The 17,541-nt window shown below is 47.4% G+C and overlaps 2 protein-coding genes across 3 annotated transcripts in view; one reads left to right on the top strand and one right to left on the bottom strand.

Moving 5' to 3' along the window:
• Positions 1–7,218: 7,218 nt before the first annotated feature.
• Positions 7,219–7,686, bottom strand: LOC138748072 (uncharacterized). Its single transcript, XM_069907766.1, has one exon. It carries the CDS (start codon positions 7,684–7,686, stop codon positions 7,219–7,221), a length of 468 nt encoding a protein of 155 aa, XP_069763867.1.
• The window catches only part of LOC138748711 (protein phosphatase 1 regulatory subunit 37-like), a 77,085-nt gene continuing 67,209 nt past the window's right edge, over positions 7,666–17,541 (top strand). For both annotated transcript variants that reach the window (XM_069909347.1, XM_069909349.1), the window contains exon 1: positions 7,666–9,143. In XM_069909347.1, the coding sequence (XP_069765448.1) occupies positions 7,685–9,143 (1,459 nt within the window). In that variant the 5' untranslated portion in view covers positions 7,666–7,684. The remainder of the gene's footprint in view (positions 9,144–17,541) is intronic.

The following is a 17,541-nucleotide window of genomic DNA, read 5'->3' on the forward strand; positions in this document are numbered from 1 at the left end:
TGAGCTGCGGGGTTTCTATGGGCCGAAAGTGAACTTGGTCTACTCCCGTTACCAGCTGGCATCCCAGAAAAAACAGCCTGTGAGTCTGCTGAAGGGTTCATCCGGTCCCTGGTCACACTGGGAAAAGACTGTTTGGGGGATCTCACAGGCTGAGAAGAGCTGATCAGAGATGCCTGTGTGTCAGGGTTGAGGTCAGACTACATCCAGCAAAGACTCCTTGAGAAGGACCCGCTCCCTCTCACAAAGGCTATCGAAGGCAGAAGCGGGCCAATTGTGTACAATCCACCAGGAGGGCCATCGGCCTGGGATTCAGTGTCGGGCATCAACTACCCGACCGCGGCTGCAGTCATGCCGACCACATCATCGAGATGCAACTTCTGCGGGCAGGCCAAGCACGTGAGGCGCCTCTGCCCCACGAAAGGAGCGATGTGCTCAGGCTGTGGAAAGAGGGGCCACTATCAAAGGGTCTGCAGGTTCCGATTGCAGCCAACGAGCAGTGCGGCGTGTGTCCCTGAAGAACTTACGGTGCTGACCACGTGTGCGGTGATGGGAGTGCCGTCATACTGGCCACCAATCGAAACCTCGGCACCTTGGCCTACCACTCCAGTGACGTCGCTTCCGACCACCACAACTCCACTTCCGGCTTTTTCATCTGATGCTGCATGGTCAACATGGAGGTCACCGGCCACAACGATGAAGGAATGCCACTCCTCACTTCAGTGACACTGAAGCAAGCCAGTCCTCACCCGATCTTGAACTCAGTGATGCAGATCGAGGTGAATGGACATAAAACTAAATGTCTTTTCGATAGCGGCAGTACAGAAAGCTTCGAACACCCCAATGTGGTCCAGAGAATCTCCCTCCCGGACCGACCCATAACCGGGATGGTTTCAATGGTGGCTAGGGACCAACAGATGAGTATCTGGGGGTATTGTGTAGAGTCGTTGATGGTGAGGGGGAATGTTATAATGACTTTGTGTTATTAAATATGCCCTACCTCTGCGCACCGATCCTCCTAGGCCTTGATTTTCAGAGTCAATTTAGGAGCGTGACGATGACGTTTGGAGGCCCCCAACCACTGTTGACTGTTCATAGTCCATAGCATTTGGGTGACCATCCCCAACCAGATAGCCAGCTCCCATTGCCGTCCTGTGGCCCCAGCACCCAATCTCCGGCACCATCCAGCAGTATTGGCACCCAAACCCAGGCAACGTCCAGCAGTATTGGCACTCAGTCCCTGGCACCAGCCAGCGGCCCCGGCACTCGGCCCCCAGCACCAACCTGTGGTCTCACTACTTTAAGGGTGCTCCCTCTGTCGTTGTTCGCGAACCTCACCCCGGATTGCAAACCCATCGCCATCAAGAATATGCGCTATAGTTCCAAGGATATGCAATTTATCCGGGCTGAGGTTTAGTGACTCCTGGCAGAGGGGATCATAGCCCCTAGCACCAATCCCTGGAGAGCACAAGTCCTTGTGGTCAGAGGGGAGGGTAAGCCCCAGATGGTAATTAACTATAGTCAAACCATCAACCGCTTCACCCAGCTGGATGAGTATCCACTTCCCTGTATAGGCGACTTGATCAATAAGGTCGCCAAATACAGAATTTTTTCGACTATTGACCTCAAGTTGGCTTACCACCAACTCCCCCTCCGTCCAAGCAATTGAATCTATACCTGATTCAAAGCCAACAGGAAACTCTTCCATTTCTTGCGGGTACCCTTCGGCATTAGTAACGGTATTTCTGCTTTCCAGAGAGTAATGGACCAGATGGTGGAGGAACACTGGCTGACAGCAACATTCCCCTACCTCGACAATATCACCATCTGCGTCCATGATCAGCAGGACCACGACGCAAACCTCGCAAAGTTCTTGCGTATGGCCAAGTCCCTCAACTTGACGTACAACAAGGACAAGTGTGTGTTCAACAAGGAGCACCTGGCCCTTATTGGATGCGTCGTGGCACATGGTGTCATTGCTCCCGACCCTGACTGCATGCAACCACTTCTGGAACTCCTTGTCCCAAACACCCTGAAGGCGCTGAAAAGGTGCCTAGGGCTGTTCTCATATTATGCGCAGTGGGTGCCCAACTATGCCGATAAGGCCCATCCCCTATTTCGGTCAACCACTTTTCCATGATCGGCGGAGGCCCAAGCTGCTTTCAATCAGATTCGAGGAGACATCGCTAAGGCCACAATGCATGCCGTGGATGAGTCCGTCCCCTTCCAGGTGGAAAGCGATGCCTCCAACTTTGCACTGGCTGCCACATTAAACCAGGCAGGCAGGCCGGTACCATTTTTTTCCTGCACCCTTCATGGTCCTGAACTCCGGTACCCCTCCGTCGAGAAGGAGGTGCAAGCGATCGTTGAGGCAGTGCGCCCTGGCGGCACTACCTAACTGGTAAAAGGTTTACCCTGTTGACTGACCAGAGGGCAATGGGGTAAAATCAAAAATGACAGGATTTTGAGGTGGAGGATTGAATTATCCACCTACAACTATGATATCTTGTACCGGCCGGGTAAGCTCAACGATCCCTCAGACACTCTATCTCGAGGGATGTGTGCCAGTGCGCATCTCGACCGTCTCCAGGTCCTGCACAACAGTCTGTGCCACCCTGGAGTTACAAGGTTGTATCACTTTATCAGGTCAAGGAACCTCCTGTACTCTGTCGAGGATGTCCTGCCAAATCTGTGCCGAGTGTAAGCCTCAGTTCTACCGGCCAGAAAAGGCACACCTCATCAAGGCCACTCGCCCTTTCGAACGACTCAGTGTCAAATTCAAGGGCTCCCTCTCGGCCACAAATAGGAATGCCTACTTCCTGATGGTGGTGGATGAATTTTTCAGGTTCCCCTTTGCAATTACCTGTGCGGATATGACCTCAACCATGGTCATCAAGGCCTTGAGCAGTATCTTCACTCTGTTCGGGTACCCCGACTATATTCCTGCCCTGCAACTGGACGTCCAGGCTCCTACCTCCTGCAGCTGCGGAGGACCCCCCCAGTACTCCAGGAGTCCACCGCCAGCACCCCAACCCCCACAGTTCCTGCTGCAGACACTCCCCCATCGGCCCCCTCTCTGGAGGAGCGCCGAACAGACACGTCGGTTCCCCAGCAGACCGGCAAACAGAGGAGGCTGCCTGTGCAGCTCAACCTCTAGCCGATGGGGTGGGGGGGGGGGCATCCACCAATTTGTTTGATAATTGTTAAAAGTTACTGTATTGCTGTTGTTGTCGCCTCCAGGTTTTGTTGTTACCAGTGGGTTCTTTTTTAAAAAAGGAGGGGTGAATGTGGTGATATGACAGTATGCACTGGCTGGCCCGTCAGCCGGGTATCTCCCTGTCTTAGCTCCTCCCTTGATCCTACCCATGTGACCCCTGGCCATAAAGACCATGCACCACACTTCCCTATTCTGCAGACCAGAAACAAGAACAGAGATGTCGAAGATGATTGCCGAGACAGAGGTGCACCAAAGAAGAGGTACAAATCTCTTGGTGCCTGCCACATTGACCACCGCCAGTGGGCTGATCTCGCCTCAAACCGTGCATCTTGGCGCCTCACAGTTCAGCGGGCAGCAACCTCCTTTGAAGAAGACCGCAGAGCCCACCTCACTGACAAAAGACAAAGGAGGAAAAACCCAACACCCAACCCCAACCAACCAATTTTCCCCTGCAACCGCTGCAACCGTGTCTGCCTGTCCCGCATCGGACTTGTCAACCACAAACGAGCCTGCAGCTGACGTGGACATTACCCCTCCATAAATCTTCGTCTGCGAAGCCAAGCCAAAGAGATGGGTCAGCACAAGGGCTGAAGAGCTTGTCCTGTGCTGGAATATTCCATATTGTTCATAAAGCAGGAATGAATAATGTTCCTTTTCTCACCCACTGAAATATCTCCTTTATTTCTCCGGCAGGGAACCTGACCAATTATTGATGAAGATGTGTAGATGGGCTCTCAGCTGCCCTCACATTAGAAGCAGTATGTTGAGTTACAGCACCTGAAATATCTTTGCCTGAAGACTACACACATCTCCTCAATAGGAGCTCCTCTAATTCGAGGAGAAATTCCCTTTCAAGCTACCTAGGGAAGAATAACTTCTCATTAATTAAGGATAAGCAGGTTTTGCATCCCAAATCAATACACGTCATGACTTAAGGTCGTGTTATGAATCTGTGCTATTTTTAATTTGAGTGGTCAACCTTATTATCAGATGTTCTTCTGAGTTGGCTGCACATGCTGTGGAGGTCGATGGTCACGAGACAAGCCTTGCTTCTGCGATGAGATGATGAAGAGTTTGCCAGTGGTTCTTTATTTAAAAAACTGTGACCGTGGGCTCTGGGCCCAAGATGGCGCCTGTGTTCAGTAGCAGCCTCAAGGGGTTGCTGACTCCAGGGGAGTAGCAGACTGGCCCAGGGCGCCTGTAACAGGGAGGACCCCACCCCCCCTGAGGAGAAGCAGAGGAGACCATGGATGGTGTCCGTGAGGGGCTTTACGGTTGAAGGACACAGGGCAGAGAGCTGCTGGCAACCTGTGGGTGAGGTGCTCCGCAGGGCAGGGGGTGCTGATGGTGAGGTCAAAGGACTCACACCAGGCTGTGGGGCTGCTGGAGACCAGCTCATGGGGACCAGGTATCGGAACCAGGATTTGAGATGGTGCTGAGAGCAAGGAAGGGTCTCCAAAAGGCCTTGGGAGCTCACAGTGTTGGAAGTTTAGATCTAGAGCTCGAGCTTGGAGTCTTGTGCGGCTGCAGAGATTGTGGGAGTGCTGGAGATGAATCCACAGATGCTCAGTGACTCTGGGATAATTCTCTTTTGCTTCTCCTCTGTAAGGGCAATGTTAATACTAGTGGTGAATCCTTCTCTGCCTCTGGCAGACGAGAGGCAATTTTGTGTAATATTACATTTCTGTTTTATTGCTTGATAATAAATAGTATTTGATCGGATCAAAGTACAATATACAGAAGAACTGAAATCTGTACTGCCTGAATATTATGTGTATTCAGCGTGATCATTGGGGGATCAGGGGTGGAGAGAGTGAACAAATTTAAGTTTTTGGGAGTCACTATCTCAGAGGATCTTTCCTGGACCCAACACACCAATGGCATCGTGAAGAAAGCACGTCAATGCCTCTACTTCCTCAGGAGTTTGCGGAGGTTTGGTATGACATCGGAAACCCTGGCAAATTTCTACAGTGGAAAGTGGTGCTGACCGGCTACATCACGGTCTGGTATGGGGGGGGGAACACCAATACACCTGAGCGTAAAGCCCTGCAAAAGGTAGTGGGCACAGCCTCACCAGCGAGAACATCTACAGGGGACACTGCCGTTGGAGAGCAGCAGCAATCGTCAAGGATCCACACAGGGTCAGCGCCAAGGGGAGGGGGCGCATTCGCGGGCATTGCCCTCTCCAAGCAAGGTGCTGTGCTCCCCCATACAGTCGTGGCCATCACTTGCTGTCAGACCTGCCCCCACCCCCTACCTCATCGCTAGTGACTAGCTTGACACATGCTAGTGACTCTCCACCTGGCCCTGTGCGTCAACCATCAGTAACGTCTAGTGATGCTTGATGCAATAAATGCAGCACCCTTGTCTCTTACGTCAGAGGGGCAGATGGTGTTAACGTTCACCGGCAAGTAGCTTCCAGCATCCAACAGCAGCCCCCCCCCCACCCCAATGAGCGAGTTTATTTGCGTCCCACTGTGCTCCCCACTCTAACATTTGTTCTGGCGCCGACCCTGGATCTACACCGCCCAGCACACACCCAGTTCTCGCTGCTGCCGTCGGAAAAGGGGTGTCGGTGCCACAAGCCTCGCACCACCAGGTTCAAGAACAGCTGCTACCCCTCCACCATCAGACTCCTCCCTCAATGACAAACTCAATCTAGGACTCATTGAAGGACTCTTTTGCTCTATTTTTTTTTATCCTCTTGGTATTGAACAGTCAGTTTTTAAAATCTATTTACATGTGTGCATTATGTACAGTTTGGGGGTTTTTTTTGCATCACCATCTTGGTGAGACCACACCTGGAGTATCTGTGCAGTTTTGGTCACCTTATCTAAGGAAGGATGTTCTTGCAATGGAGGGAGTGCAGAGGCGATTCACCAGGCAGGAATGACTTATGAGGAAAGATTGCGCAAATTGGGATTGTACTCGCTGGAGTTTAGAAGATTGAGAGGGGATCTCATAGAGACATATAAAATTCTGGCAGGACTGGACAGAATGGATGCAGATGGGATGTTTCCAAGGATGGGAAAATCCAGAACCCAGGGCCATGGTTTGAGGATAATAGGCAAACCATTTAGGACCGAGATGAGGAGGAATTTCTTGACCCAGAGGGTGGTGAATCGGTGGAATTCATTGCCACAGAGGGCAGTAGAGGCAGGTTCATTAAATCTACTTAAGAGGGAATTAGATCTATTTCTTCAGTATAAGGGTATTAAAGGTTACGGAGAGAAGGCTGGGACGGGGGTACTGAACTTTAAGATCAGCCATGATCTCGTTGAATGGCGGAGCAGGCTCGAAGGGCCGAATGACCTACTGCTCCTATCTTTCATGTTTCTATGTTTCTAAATGGTCATTCTCCCCTGCCTGCAGGAGAACCAATCTCCCGGATGTGTGTGACGTTGTATTCTGATAATCAATCTGAATCTATAAGCCCTATATCATAGTTTTGTTAAAATGCAACGATTTTATAAGCAATGAGGGCGTGTTGAAAAATACTGTTTTAGAATACGAAATAAAATCAGCCTGTGATCTGGGTTCTGGAGCAGCCCTGGGAATCGAACCAACAACTCTGGCAGACGGCCAGCGCACAGCCCAAGTGCCTTGGCCGACCTTTCCAAGATGGCTGCCAAAACTGAGCTGCAGAAAGCGGTCAGCAGATTCGTCACTAAATTTAATCGACGCGATAAAATACCGATTGAATTCCTTTGATTATATTCACGGTGGTTTTAACCGCGCCGACGTGGCCGGTGCAAAGTGTTCTCGGCGTGAAATTTAGTTCCTGGCCGGCGGCGGCGAATGTGCGGGCGGGAGGAGGGAGGTGGAGTTCGGGTTCGCCTCACCTCCCACCTCCTCCACTCGACAACAATCGGATCGATTAGTTTCCGGGCGGCTGCGGGCGATGGAGCGCGGGGCGGAGCGGCGGCGGTGAGCCGAGCCCCGAGGCTGGGCCGTGCGCCCGAGTGAGACGAGGCCCGGCGCCGCAGGCCCAGGCTCCGGCCGGCCTAGTGTCCCCTGGCGGAGGAGAGTCCAGGCCCGGCCGGTTCCGACCTCCGGGGGGGAAGAGCATCGGGACCCAAGCCGCAGACGGACGGGGACCCGAGTTGGGAGCCCCGGGGGAGGGGGTGTCCAGGGTCTGGGTCCGGGGGGGGGTCAATCCAGGGCCAGGGGAGAGGGGGCAGTCCGGGGCCAGGGGAGGGGGGGCAGTCCGGGGCCAGGGGAGGGGGGGCAGTCCGGGGCCAGGGGAGGGGGGGCAGTCCAAGGCCAGGGGAGGGGGGGCAGTCCAGGGCCAGGGGAGGGGGGGCAGTCCAGGGCCAGGGGAGGGGGGGCAGTCCAGGGGAGGGGGGGCAATCCAGGGCCAGGGGAGGGGGGGGGCAGTCCAGGGTCAGGGGGCAGTTCAGAGCCGGGGTGTGTGTCCAGGCTAGGGTCCGGGGGGAGGGTGTCCAGGGCCAGGGTCGGGGGGGGGGGGGCATGGAGGCCAGTGATAGCCCTGAAGCCGGACACCAGGCCATCGAGCAGAGGGATACAACTCACCTGGGGGCCGGCAGCAAGGCGGCAGGAGAAGTCAGCACCAACACCCTGAGGAGCTGGCTCCAGCAGCAAGAGCCCAATGCTAATCAGATAGCAGACCCTTGTCACAGCCAGATAAATAATAACCAGGGGGAGACGGGGGTCAGTAAGGACCAGCTCTACAAGCTAGGTATTAATGCTAACCTTGTAGGGGGTGGTTACCACGGGCAGATTAATAACAACCTGGAAGGGGTGGAGAATAGCAATAGCCATCTGGAAGGGCAGTTCCATCAGCAAGGGTATAATGCTAACGTTGAAGAGGGAGGGCATCAGTGTGAGAGTTGTAATGCTCCGCGGGAGGTTGGCCCTGGAATTGGAGACTCCCACTGCCTGGGAGAAGCAGATGAAATCCACACTTTTAACCGCCAGCCAGAGGTCGCGGAGGGGGAGCCGGGTGCTCCCTTGCAAAATGGGGAAAGGGCGAGAGGCGGAGTGGGTGATTGCCCGCACGAAAGCGAGGACTCTAAAGGAGAGCCAGGGAGAGAGCTGGCACATGGCGGAGGGGCTGTGTTGATAGCTGAAAACAGCCCGGAGGCCATAGGAATTGAGGCCGCGTCGGGGTGCGTGGCAGAAAACCGGGTTCCGATGCAGAAACCTGTGGCACCATCACGGGAAGAAGAAAAGAACGGGAACAAAGGTCTGTCCAACAGATCAGAGCTGGAAAAATACGATGAATTGAGCTCACAGCTTGGGCAGTCTGAAATCAACTGTCTGGAGAAGGAATGCAAGAGGGAAGAGACACTGGATGATAGAGGGAGAAGGAAGAGAACCTCGGTAGTTTGTATCCAAGAGAATTTCACACAGGGTGTTTCAATTAAGGAAATGATGGAGGATTTGGAAAATGAAGCTGTTCAAAAAAGCATAGAACAGACAAGCATTGGGGAGAGTGGCGGAGAGGGAAATGGCCAAAGTTTGGAATTGAATGGGGTGCAGCAGGAGGTTAAGCGCACACCTGGGCAGACTGCTGCAGTGCGGAGTGTCAAGAAGAATTTAAAGTTGATTTTGGAAGCTGAGAGAGGAGCGAAACTCCCGGAGAAGGAGTGTGGGGAGACTGAATCGGGCAGCAAGGAACCAATGCAAACGGCAGCAAGCACTGACCGGATGTCAGCTTCACCCTGTGACGATCGTCCTGTGCATTCTGCCCCTCTTCGGGTATCTTTGGATATGGTCTCCCCCCTTGAAGGTGACATACCCCATCCGCTTGCCTTGATTCTCCCCAGCCCAGAACAGACTGACGATTCCACATTGCTCTCGCCGACAACAGATGGTCGTGGGAAGCAAGCTGTGAAGAGGGTAACATTTCCCTCGGATGAGGCAATCGTGTCTGGTGCTGTGGAACCGAAAGACCCTTGGAGACACGGTAAAACCTGGAATTTTTTGCTTTTATTTCTCTGGATGACTCTTTTCCATTACAAGCCTCGGGATAATATGTTAAAATGATTCAAGCACACACACTTGCCTCTGAGTCCCATTTGTGCCCAGAGATGGACCCAGATTTAAGGGACCAGTCACACTGAGTTCTCAGTCCTGGCCACTAAACATGCAGGGAAGTATATGGATGTCCTGGAAATTATAATGTTGATGTTTAAAGATAATGAGGAGAGATCTCATTGATATATTTTGAATGTTGAAAGGCTTGGTGGGAGAGTCTGGGACTGTGGTTCTCAACCTTTTTTCCTCACTCACATACCACGTTAAGTAATCCCTTACAGAGAGTTACCTATGCCATAGGTGCTTTGTGGTTAGTAGGTGGTATGTGAGTGAAAAGACAAAAATTGAGAGCCACAGGTCAAGGACAAAAGGGCACCACTTCAGGATTGAAGGGCATACACTTAAAACAGCCAGAGAGAGATAAACTTGTGATTGTGAGAGACTTTGAGTCACTGCCACAGGCGGTTCTGGAGGCCAGGTCATTGGGTTATTAATTATTGATAGTTTATTTGATTAGCTAGGGCATCAAAGGTTATGGGGAGAAGGCTTGGCAGTGGGGCTGAGTGGGGAAAAAATGGATCAACTCATGACTGAATGTCAGGGAAGACTCGATGGGCTGAATGGCCGATTTCTTCTCCTATGTCTTCAGGTCTTTATCTTTCACTTCATTGATATTAAATTTAAACATATAACAGAGTAACAGCCCCTACCAGCCCACAAGCCCGTGCTGCCCATTTACCCCCAAGTAGGTCTTTTGAACGGTGGGAGGAAACCGGAGTAGCGGGAGGAAACCCACACAGACACAGGGAGAATGTACAGACAGCGCCAGATTCAAACCCCAGTTGCTGGCACTCTTAACAGTGTTGCGCTAACCACTACTCTATCCGTGAATCCCAAGGCATTCTATCTTCCCAGGATGAATGTCCACCATGGTTAAGTAGCTGGTGAGCATTGTCTGCACTGTCAGACAATGAAATGTATGGCCTCCTGTTGAGACTGATACAACTTGTGGTTTTGCCTGTGTTCTAGGATAACATGTCTTCAGGATACAAGTGGCATGTGTGTTCTCGCTCCGGCAATCAGCAAACATTTTGACAGTGGCATCGTTTTCTAGTCGCCTCCCTTCCAAATCCTTTTATTTGGAAAAGACACTGAAGAAGCTGTCATTGGCGTTCTGCTTATATTTGCTCAGTTCAGTTTAATTAATATAACTGTGTTATCAATCAACACCCACTAACTAGTCCACAAAAATTACCCGTAAATTCAATGGTATGGAATGAAACACTACTGCGAAGGCAAGAGATTCCTAAAGGCATGAAATGGTGTGACCCTCCAACCATTGTCTCCACTTTCTTCCCAATTTCTCACAGCTTCAGAAATGGGAGCAGGAGTCGGCCATTCGGCCCGTCGAGCCTGTTCCGCCATTAAATGAGATCGTGACTGATCTGATGACGGGCGGGCTCATCTCCACTTACCTATCTTTTCCCTGTATCCCTTAATTCCCCTACAATGTAAAAATCTGTCCAACCTTGTCTTAAATATATTCCCTAAGCTCACCTCCACTGCTTGCACGGGCAGCAAATTCCATAGACTCACCACCCTCTGGGTAAAGCAGTTCTTCCTCATTTCAGTCCTAAATCTACTACTCTGAATGTTGAGGCTGCATCCCCTAATTCTAGTCTCTCCCTCCAATGGGAACAACTTACCTGCCTCTATTTTATCCATACCTTTCATAATTCTTTACGTTTCCTTAAGATCCCCTCTCATTCTTCTAACTTCCATCGTGTACAGTCCCATCAAGCTTAAGCGAGATGAGGACACAGATGGCTTTCCCACTGGGAGGTAGATAGCTGTGTTTGAGTCACAGTCCATTACTTCACACAATTGTTTGCGGAGGTCAGAGCGACTGCCTTGCACAGGCACAAGAGGCAGTACCATGATTTTTGGGCACCTCCAAACATGTCAGCTTTTTGGCTGTGCGAGGCAAAAACAAGTGAGGGGAATGCAAACCCATCTTTTAAGTTGAACTTAACTCAGTGGGTCAGACTCTTGTCTCTGAATGTGTGGAGGAAAGTGCGCTGACTGGCTACATCTCGGCCTGGTATGGTGGATACCAATACCTCTGAGCTTAAAGCTCTGCAAAAGGTAATGGACACAGCCCAGGACATCACAGGGAAAGCCCTCCCCACCATCAAGAACATCTACGGGGAACTCTGCCGTCAGAGAGCAGCATCAATCAATGATCCACCCCGCCCATCACACGCTCTGTTCTCACTGCTGCCATTAGGAAAGAGGTATAGTTCCCACAAGACTTGCACCACCAGGTTCAGGAACAGTATCATCAGATTCCTTAACAAATTCAATCAGGGACTCACATGACTCTTGATTTTTTTCTCTCTCTCTATTGCACAGTTCACTTTGGTTATATTTCTTTATTTGTTTACATGTGTGTTGAGTCCAGTTTTTTTTTTGCACCACCAATAAGTGGTAATTCTGCCTCGCCCACAGGAAAAAGAATCTCGGGGTTGTATGTGCGCTGACAATGAATCTGAACTTTGATTTAGAAAGTTCTGAGTTTGTCCTGCAGCAGGGCACTGAATTCAAAAACCCAGTGAGGCATTAAACTGAGGCCTTATCAGATCTCTCACATGGTTGTAGAATATTCCACATTGCTGTCTCAAGTAAGAGCTTTCTCTCTGGCCAGTATTGGAACTGTGCTCAGTTTATCTGGCCACGATTGCATATCTATGTGTGGGGTTTTGCTGAACATGCAGAGCCTGCCATGTTTCCTACATGATAGCAGCAACTTCACCTCAGCAGTATTTCATTACCTGTAACGTGCATTGGGGTGAAATTTAAATTCAGATCTTTTCTCACAAATGCCCACACATGTATTGCAATACGGCCAAATCGCTTAAAAACTGAACTTGAAGCATGTCACTGACTGGAAAGCGCACTGATGTTGTGTTTATTTCCATCCCTGTCTGAGGTTAAACCAGACTGTTTGCGACTCATTGCTTCACCTCATCCTTTGCCAAGTTTTTGATCTCTCTATTGGCCGGGGCTCTAGATATGATTATTCCATTAACTTGACTTACTTCCTGCCTTGCATTCTCAAGAACCAAAAGATCTTTCAGACCGCTGCTGCTTTTATCTTGACTGACTGGCATCAACTCCTGCTTAAACTTTCTTTCGAATAAATTAATTAATATCTGATTAATTAATTTTAAAAGATCCTTGCTTTCAATTCTCTCCTTGATCTTTTCTCTCAATTCAAGCTTGACCATTCTCTGAGAACGCTGCGCTCTGCCAATTCCTACCTAAGCACATCTTCATTTTTATGGCATCTCTGTGTTGGGTGCCTAAGTTCCACATTTCCCTCCCGAGGTCTAACTCGCTCCATTTTATATACAATAAAATCCCTGTTAGCTGGAATTCAATCAACTGACAACCTCAAGCAATTGGCAAGAAAAATATTGCGGGAAATAAACACGTTTTTTTAAAAAATACAGCAGTTTAAAATTAGCGTACCTCGCCGTTAGTCCTCCATTCATGCAAACACAGTCTCGAGCAACCAGGAGATTCACTTAACTGGCATCTACTAATCCCTGTAGGTGCTAGATAACAGGGGTTTTACTGTACTTCTATAATGGTTAAGGTTGAAATCACCTGAATTGAATCTCCTCGTGTGTCACAGTGCTAAACTTTATCTTGTCCTGTGAGTGGCTTTGTTATGCTAAGTTGTAATAAGGTGTAATAATCGACCCTCCACCCCCCCCCCCCAAAAAAAATCAGGCGTTTTTTTGTATGACCTATGTAAAAGTCGACCCCACTATTTTTTTGTATGACCTATGTAAAAGTCGATGCCCACCCATCTAAGCTCCTGACAGTAGGCCTTCAACCCTGTTGCTCTTCCACTGGAACTCCTGACGCCCCTGCCGCCTGTCCACTGGATATGGGATAAAGGCAGGTAGGTGGAGATGAGTCTATCATCAGATTAGCCATGATCTCATTGAATGGCGGAGCTGACATGACAGGCTGGATGGCCGACTCCTGTCCTTCCTACTTCTGTCCTTGTATTGCAGTCGTTGCAATGTCCTCTTATGCAGCACCGTAGATTTCACTGTGTCACACTTACTGATTTTATGTAATAGAGGGAGAGGGGAATGTAGACAAGCAGCTGTTGATTAGAATCCAAGCTAACATTTCCCAATCACAGTGAAAAATTGGTTTTATAATACAGTAAGAACATAAATAGGAGCAGGAGTCGGCCATTCAGCCTGTCAAGCCTGCTCCCCCATTCAGTAAGATCATGGCTGATCTGATCATTAACTCAACTCCACTGACCTGCCTTTTCCCATTATTCCTTTTTTATGTAAAAATATATCTAACTGAACCGTAAATATGTTTAATGAAGTAGGTTCAACTGCTTCCCTGGGCAGAGAATTCCACAGATTCACTACTCTCTGGGAAAAACAGTTTTTTCTCATCTCCATCTTAAATCTTAAATTAGTTCTGGTCTCACCTACCAGTGAAAATAATTTTCCTGCCTCTAATCTATCCCTTCCATAATTTTATAGGTTTCTATAAGATCTCCTCTCATTCTGAATTCGAGTGAGCATAGTCCCAGACAATTTAGTCTCTCCTTGTAGATCAGCCCCCTCATCTCCAGGATCAACTTGGTCCTCCTCTGGACTGCCTCCAAGGCCAGTATATCTTTCCTTAAGTACGGAGACCAGAACTGCACACAGTTCTCCAGGTGCGCCCTCACCTGTCTTGAATTCAATTCCTCTAGCGATGAAGGCCAACATTCTATTTGCCTTCCTAATAACCTGCTGTGCAGAAGGACTTGGGAGGGCTTGTGCATGAACTGTAAAAAGTTGGGTTGAAGGTACAACAGCATGCTGCAGTCTTCACCATTTAAATAATCTGCTCTTCTATTTTTCCTACCAAAGTGGATGAACTTTCATTTACCAACGTTGTACTCTATCTGCCAGACCTTTGCCCACTCAATTAACCTAACTACATCCTTCTGCAGCCTCTCACATCCTCTGTGCAATTTGCTTTTCCACTCAATTTAGTATCATCCGCAAACTTGGCTACATGACATTCTGTCCCCTCTTCCAAGTCATCAATGTAAGCGGTGAACAGCTGCGGACCCTGCTTTAAAACTTTAACTACAGTATTAAAAAATCACAGCACTACAAGTGCAAGTGGACCATGTTGATTCCTTCCATGATAATATGGTCATTTGTTGGGTTAGGTATGGATTATGTCTCACTATCAGACCAGATATCCCAACTGTGTGATTCAGTAGCAAACCAAATTTTGCAGTTGCCTAACATGTTAGGCAACAGGTTCAAAACTGTACCTCAGAATACAACACATTTGTTTCTCAATCAGAAATCTGTACGTTCAAGTGGCATTGCAGGAACCTGAGCACAGAGATTTATTCTGATGCCAGATAGAGATGTGATGTTGAGGCTTTATAAGGGATGGGTGAGACCTCATGGAGCATTGTGAGCAGTTTTGGGCTCCTCATTTAAGAAAAGATGTTAGAGAGGATTCAGAGGAGGTTCACAGGGATGGCTTCAGGAATGAAAGGGTTATATGAGGAGCGTTTGACTGCTCTTGGCCTGTATCCATTGAAAATTAGGAGAATGATGGGGATCTCGCTGAAACATTTTGAATGTTGAACGGCGTGGACAGAGTAGATGTGGAAAGATTGTTTCTCGTGAGAGAATCCAGGACAAGAGGGCACATCTTCAGGATTGAAGGGCATCCACTTAGAATAGTGAGGAATTTCTTCAGCCAGAGGGTAGTAAATCTGTAGAATTTGCTGCCACAGGCGGTTGTGGAGATCAGGTCATTGCTGCACTGAAGGCTTGATAGATCTTGATTAGGTAGGGCATCAAAGGTTATGTGGAGAAGGCCAGGCAGTGGGGCTGAGTGGGGAAATGGGTCAGCTCACGATTAAACGGTGGGGCAGACTCGATGGGCTGAATAGCCTACATTTGGTCCTGTGTCTTCTGGTCTTAGAGTATGGGGCCAAGGGAATGCTGATGGTCCTTCAGATGAGACTCTATTTGTTCTCTAGGCTAGATAATCAAAACAAATCAATGGCAATATTTTGAGGGAAAGCATGAGAGCTGTTCTCGTCTTTTTTTAAATTTTTTATTTTTCACACTATAAACCACATTGATCAAGATACATACATTTTTCTTTTCAAATATATACAGTGTCGTTTTCTTTCCCCCCCCCCTCTTCCCCCCCCCCTCCCTACCTCCCCTCCCATTCATTTAAAGTTCAGAATCTAAGATACATTAAACCCGTCAAACAATGTTGTCACTCAATAAAAATAAACAAGAAATTCCACTGAGTCAATTCTTTTCATTCCCTTCTCCTTCTGTCATTTTAGGTGGTAGATGTCCCCGGTAGGTTTTCTCTATTGTGTTTCATGTATGGCTCCCATATTTGTTCAAATATTGTGATGTTATTTCTTAAATTATATGTTATTTTTTCTAATGGAATACATTTATTCATTTCTATATACCATTGTTGTATTCTCAAGTTATCTTCTAATTTCCAGGCTGACATAATACATTTTTTTGCTACAGCTAGGGCTATCCTAACAAATCTTTTTTGTGCACCATCCAAATCAAGTCCAAATTCTTTGTTTTTTATGTTACTTAGGAGGAAGATCTCTGGGTTTTTTGGTATATTGTTTTCTGTAATTTTATTTAATATCTGGTTTAGATCTTCCCAAAATTTTTCTACTTTCTCACATGTCCAGATTGCATGAATTGTTGTTCCCATTTCCTTTTTACAGCGAAAACATCTGTCAGACACTGTTGGGTCCCATTTATTTAACTTTTGAGGTGTAATATATAGCCTGTGTATCCAGTTATATTGTATCATACGTAACCTCGTGTTTATTGTATTTCTCATAGTTCCAGAGCATAACTTCTCCCATGTTTCCTTCTTTATCTTTATGTTTAGATCTCGTTCCCATTTTTGTTTAGTTTTACCATTTGTTTCCTCATTCTCCTTTTCTTGCAGTTTAATATACATGTTTGTTATAAATTTTTTGATTATCATTGTGTCTGTAATCACATATTCAAAATTACTTCCCTCTGGTAACCTCAGACTGCCTCCCAATTTGTCCTTCAAGTAGGATTTCAGTTGGTAGTATGCCAACACTGTATCGTGAGTTATATTATATTTATCCTTCATTTGTTCAAAGGATAATAATTTATTTCCTGAAAAGCAATTTTCTATTCTTTTGATCCCTTTTTCTCCCATTCTCTAAAGGAAAGGTTATCTATTGTAAAAGGGATTAGCTGATTTTGCGTCAGTATTAGTTTTGGTAATTTGTTTTATTCCTTTCTACATGAATCTTCTTCCAAATATTGAGCAGATGATGTAATACTGGAGAATTCCTACGTTGTACCAATTTTTCATCCCATTTAGGCATCTTCTCCCCTATTTTATCTAGTTCTAATCTAGTCCAATCTGGCTTTTCCCTTGTTTGATAAAAATCTGATAAGTATCTTAATTGTGCGGCTCTATAATAATTTTTAAAGTTTGGCAGTTGTAAGCCTCCTTGTTTATACCATTCTGTTAATTTATCTAGTGCTATCCTCGGTTTTCCCCCTTTCCATAAAAATTTCCTTATTATTTTCTTTAACTCCTTGAAGAATTTCTCCGTCAAGTATATTGGCAATGCCTGAAATAGGTATTGTATCCTTGGGAAGCTGTTCATTTTAATACAGTTTATCCTTCCTATTAGTGTTAGTGGTAAGTCTTTCCAATTCTCTAAGTCGTCCTGTAATTTTTTCATTAGTGGATAATAATTGAGTTTATATAGATGGCCGAGGTTTTTATTTATTTGTATACCTAGGTATCTTATTGCTTGCATTTGCCATCTGAATGGTGATTCCTTCTTAAATTTTGAGAAATCCGCATTATTCATTGGCATTGCTTCACTTTTATTTGCGTTAATCTTGTATCCCGACACTTCTCCATATTCCTTCAATTTCTTATGTAATTCTTTTATTGATATTTCTGGCTCTGTTAAGTATACTATAACGTCATCTGCAAATAAACTGATTTTATATTCAGAGCTGTTCTCGTCTTGAGCACTATTTATCACTCATTCAAAGTTCATTACAATAGATGAACAAAGGGATCTGGGGTTCAAATCCATCCCTCAAGGTCACCGCACATGTGGATAGGATAGTTAAGAAAGCTGTGGGATGCTGGGCTTCATTAATAGGGAGTTTGAATTCAGGAGTAGAGAGGTCATGTTACAATTCTACAAATCTTTG

This window comes from Narcine bancroftii, chromosome 13, assembly GCF_036971445.1.
Source record: "Narcine bancroftii isolate sNarBan1 chromosome 13, sNarBan1.hap1, whole genome shotgun sequence".
NCBI lineage: Eukaryota > Metazoa > Chordata > Chondrichthyes > Torpediniformes > Narcinidae > Narcine > Narcine bancroftii.

Bases quoted from the DNA above. Each gene is read 5' to 3' on its own strand.
- LOC138748072 (XM_069907766.1), bottom strand. From the start codon at position 7,686: ATGCCCCCCCCCCCCCGACCCTGGCCCTGGACACCCTCCCCCCGGACC.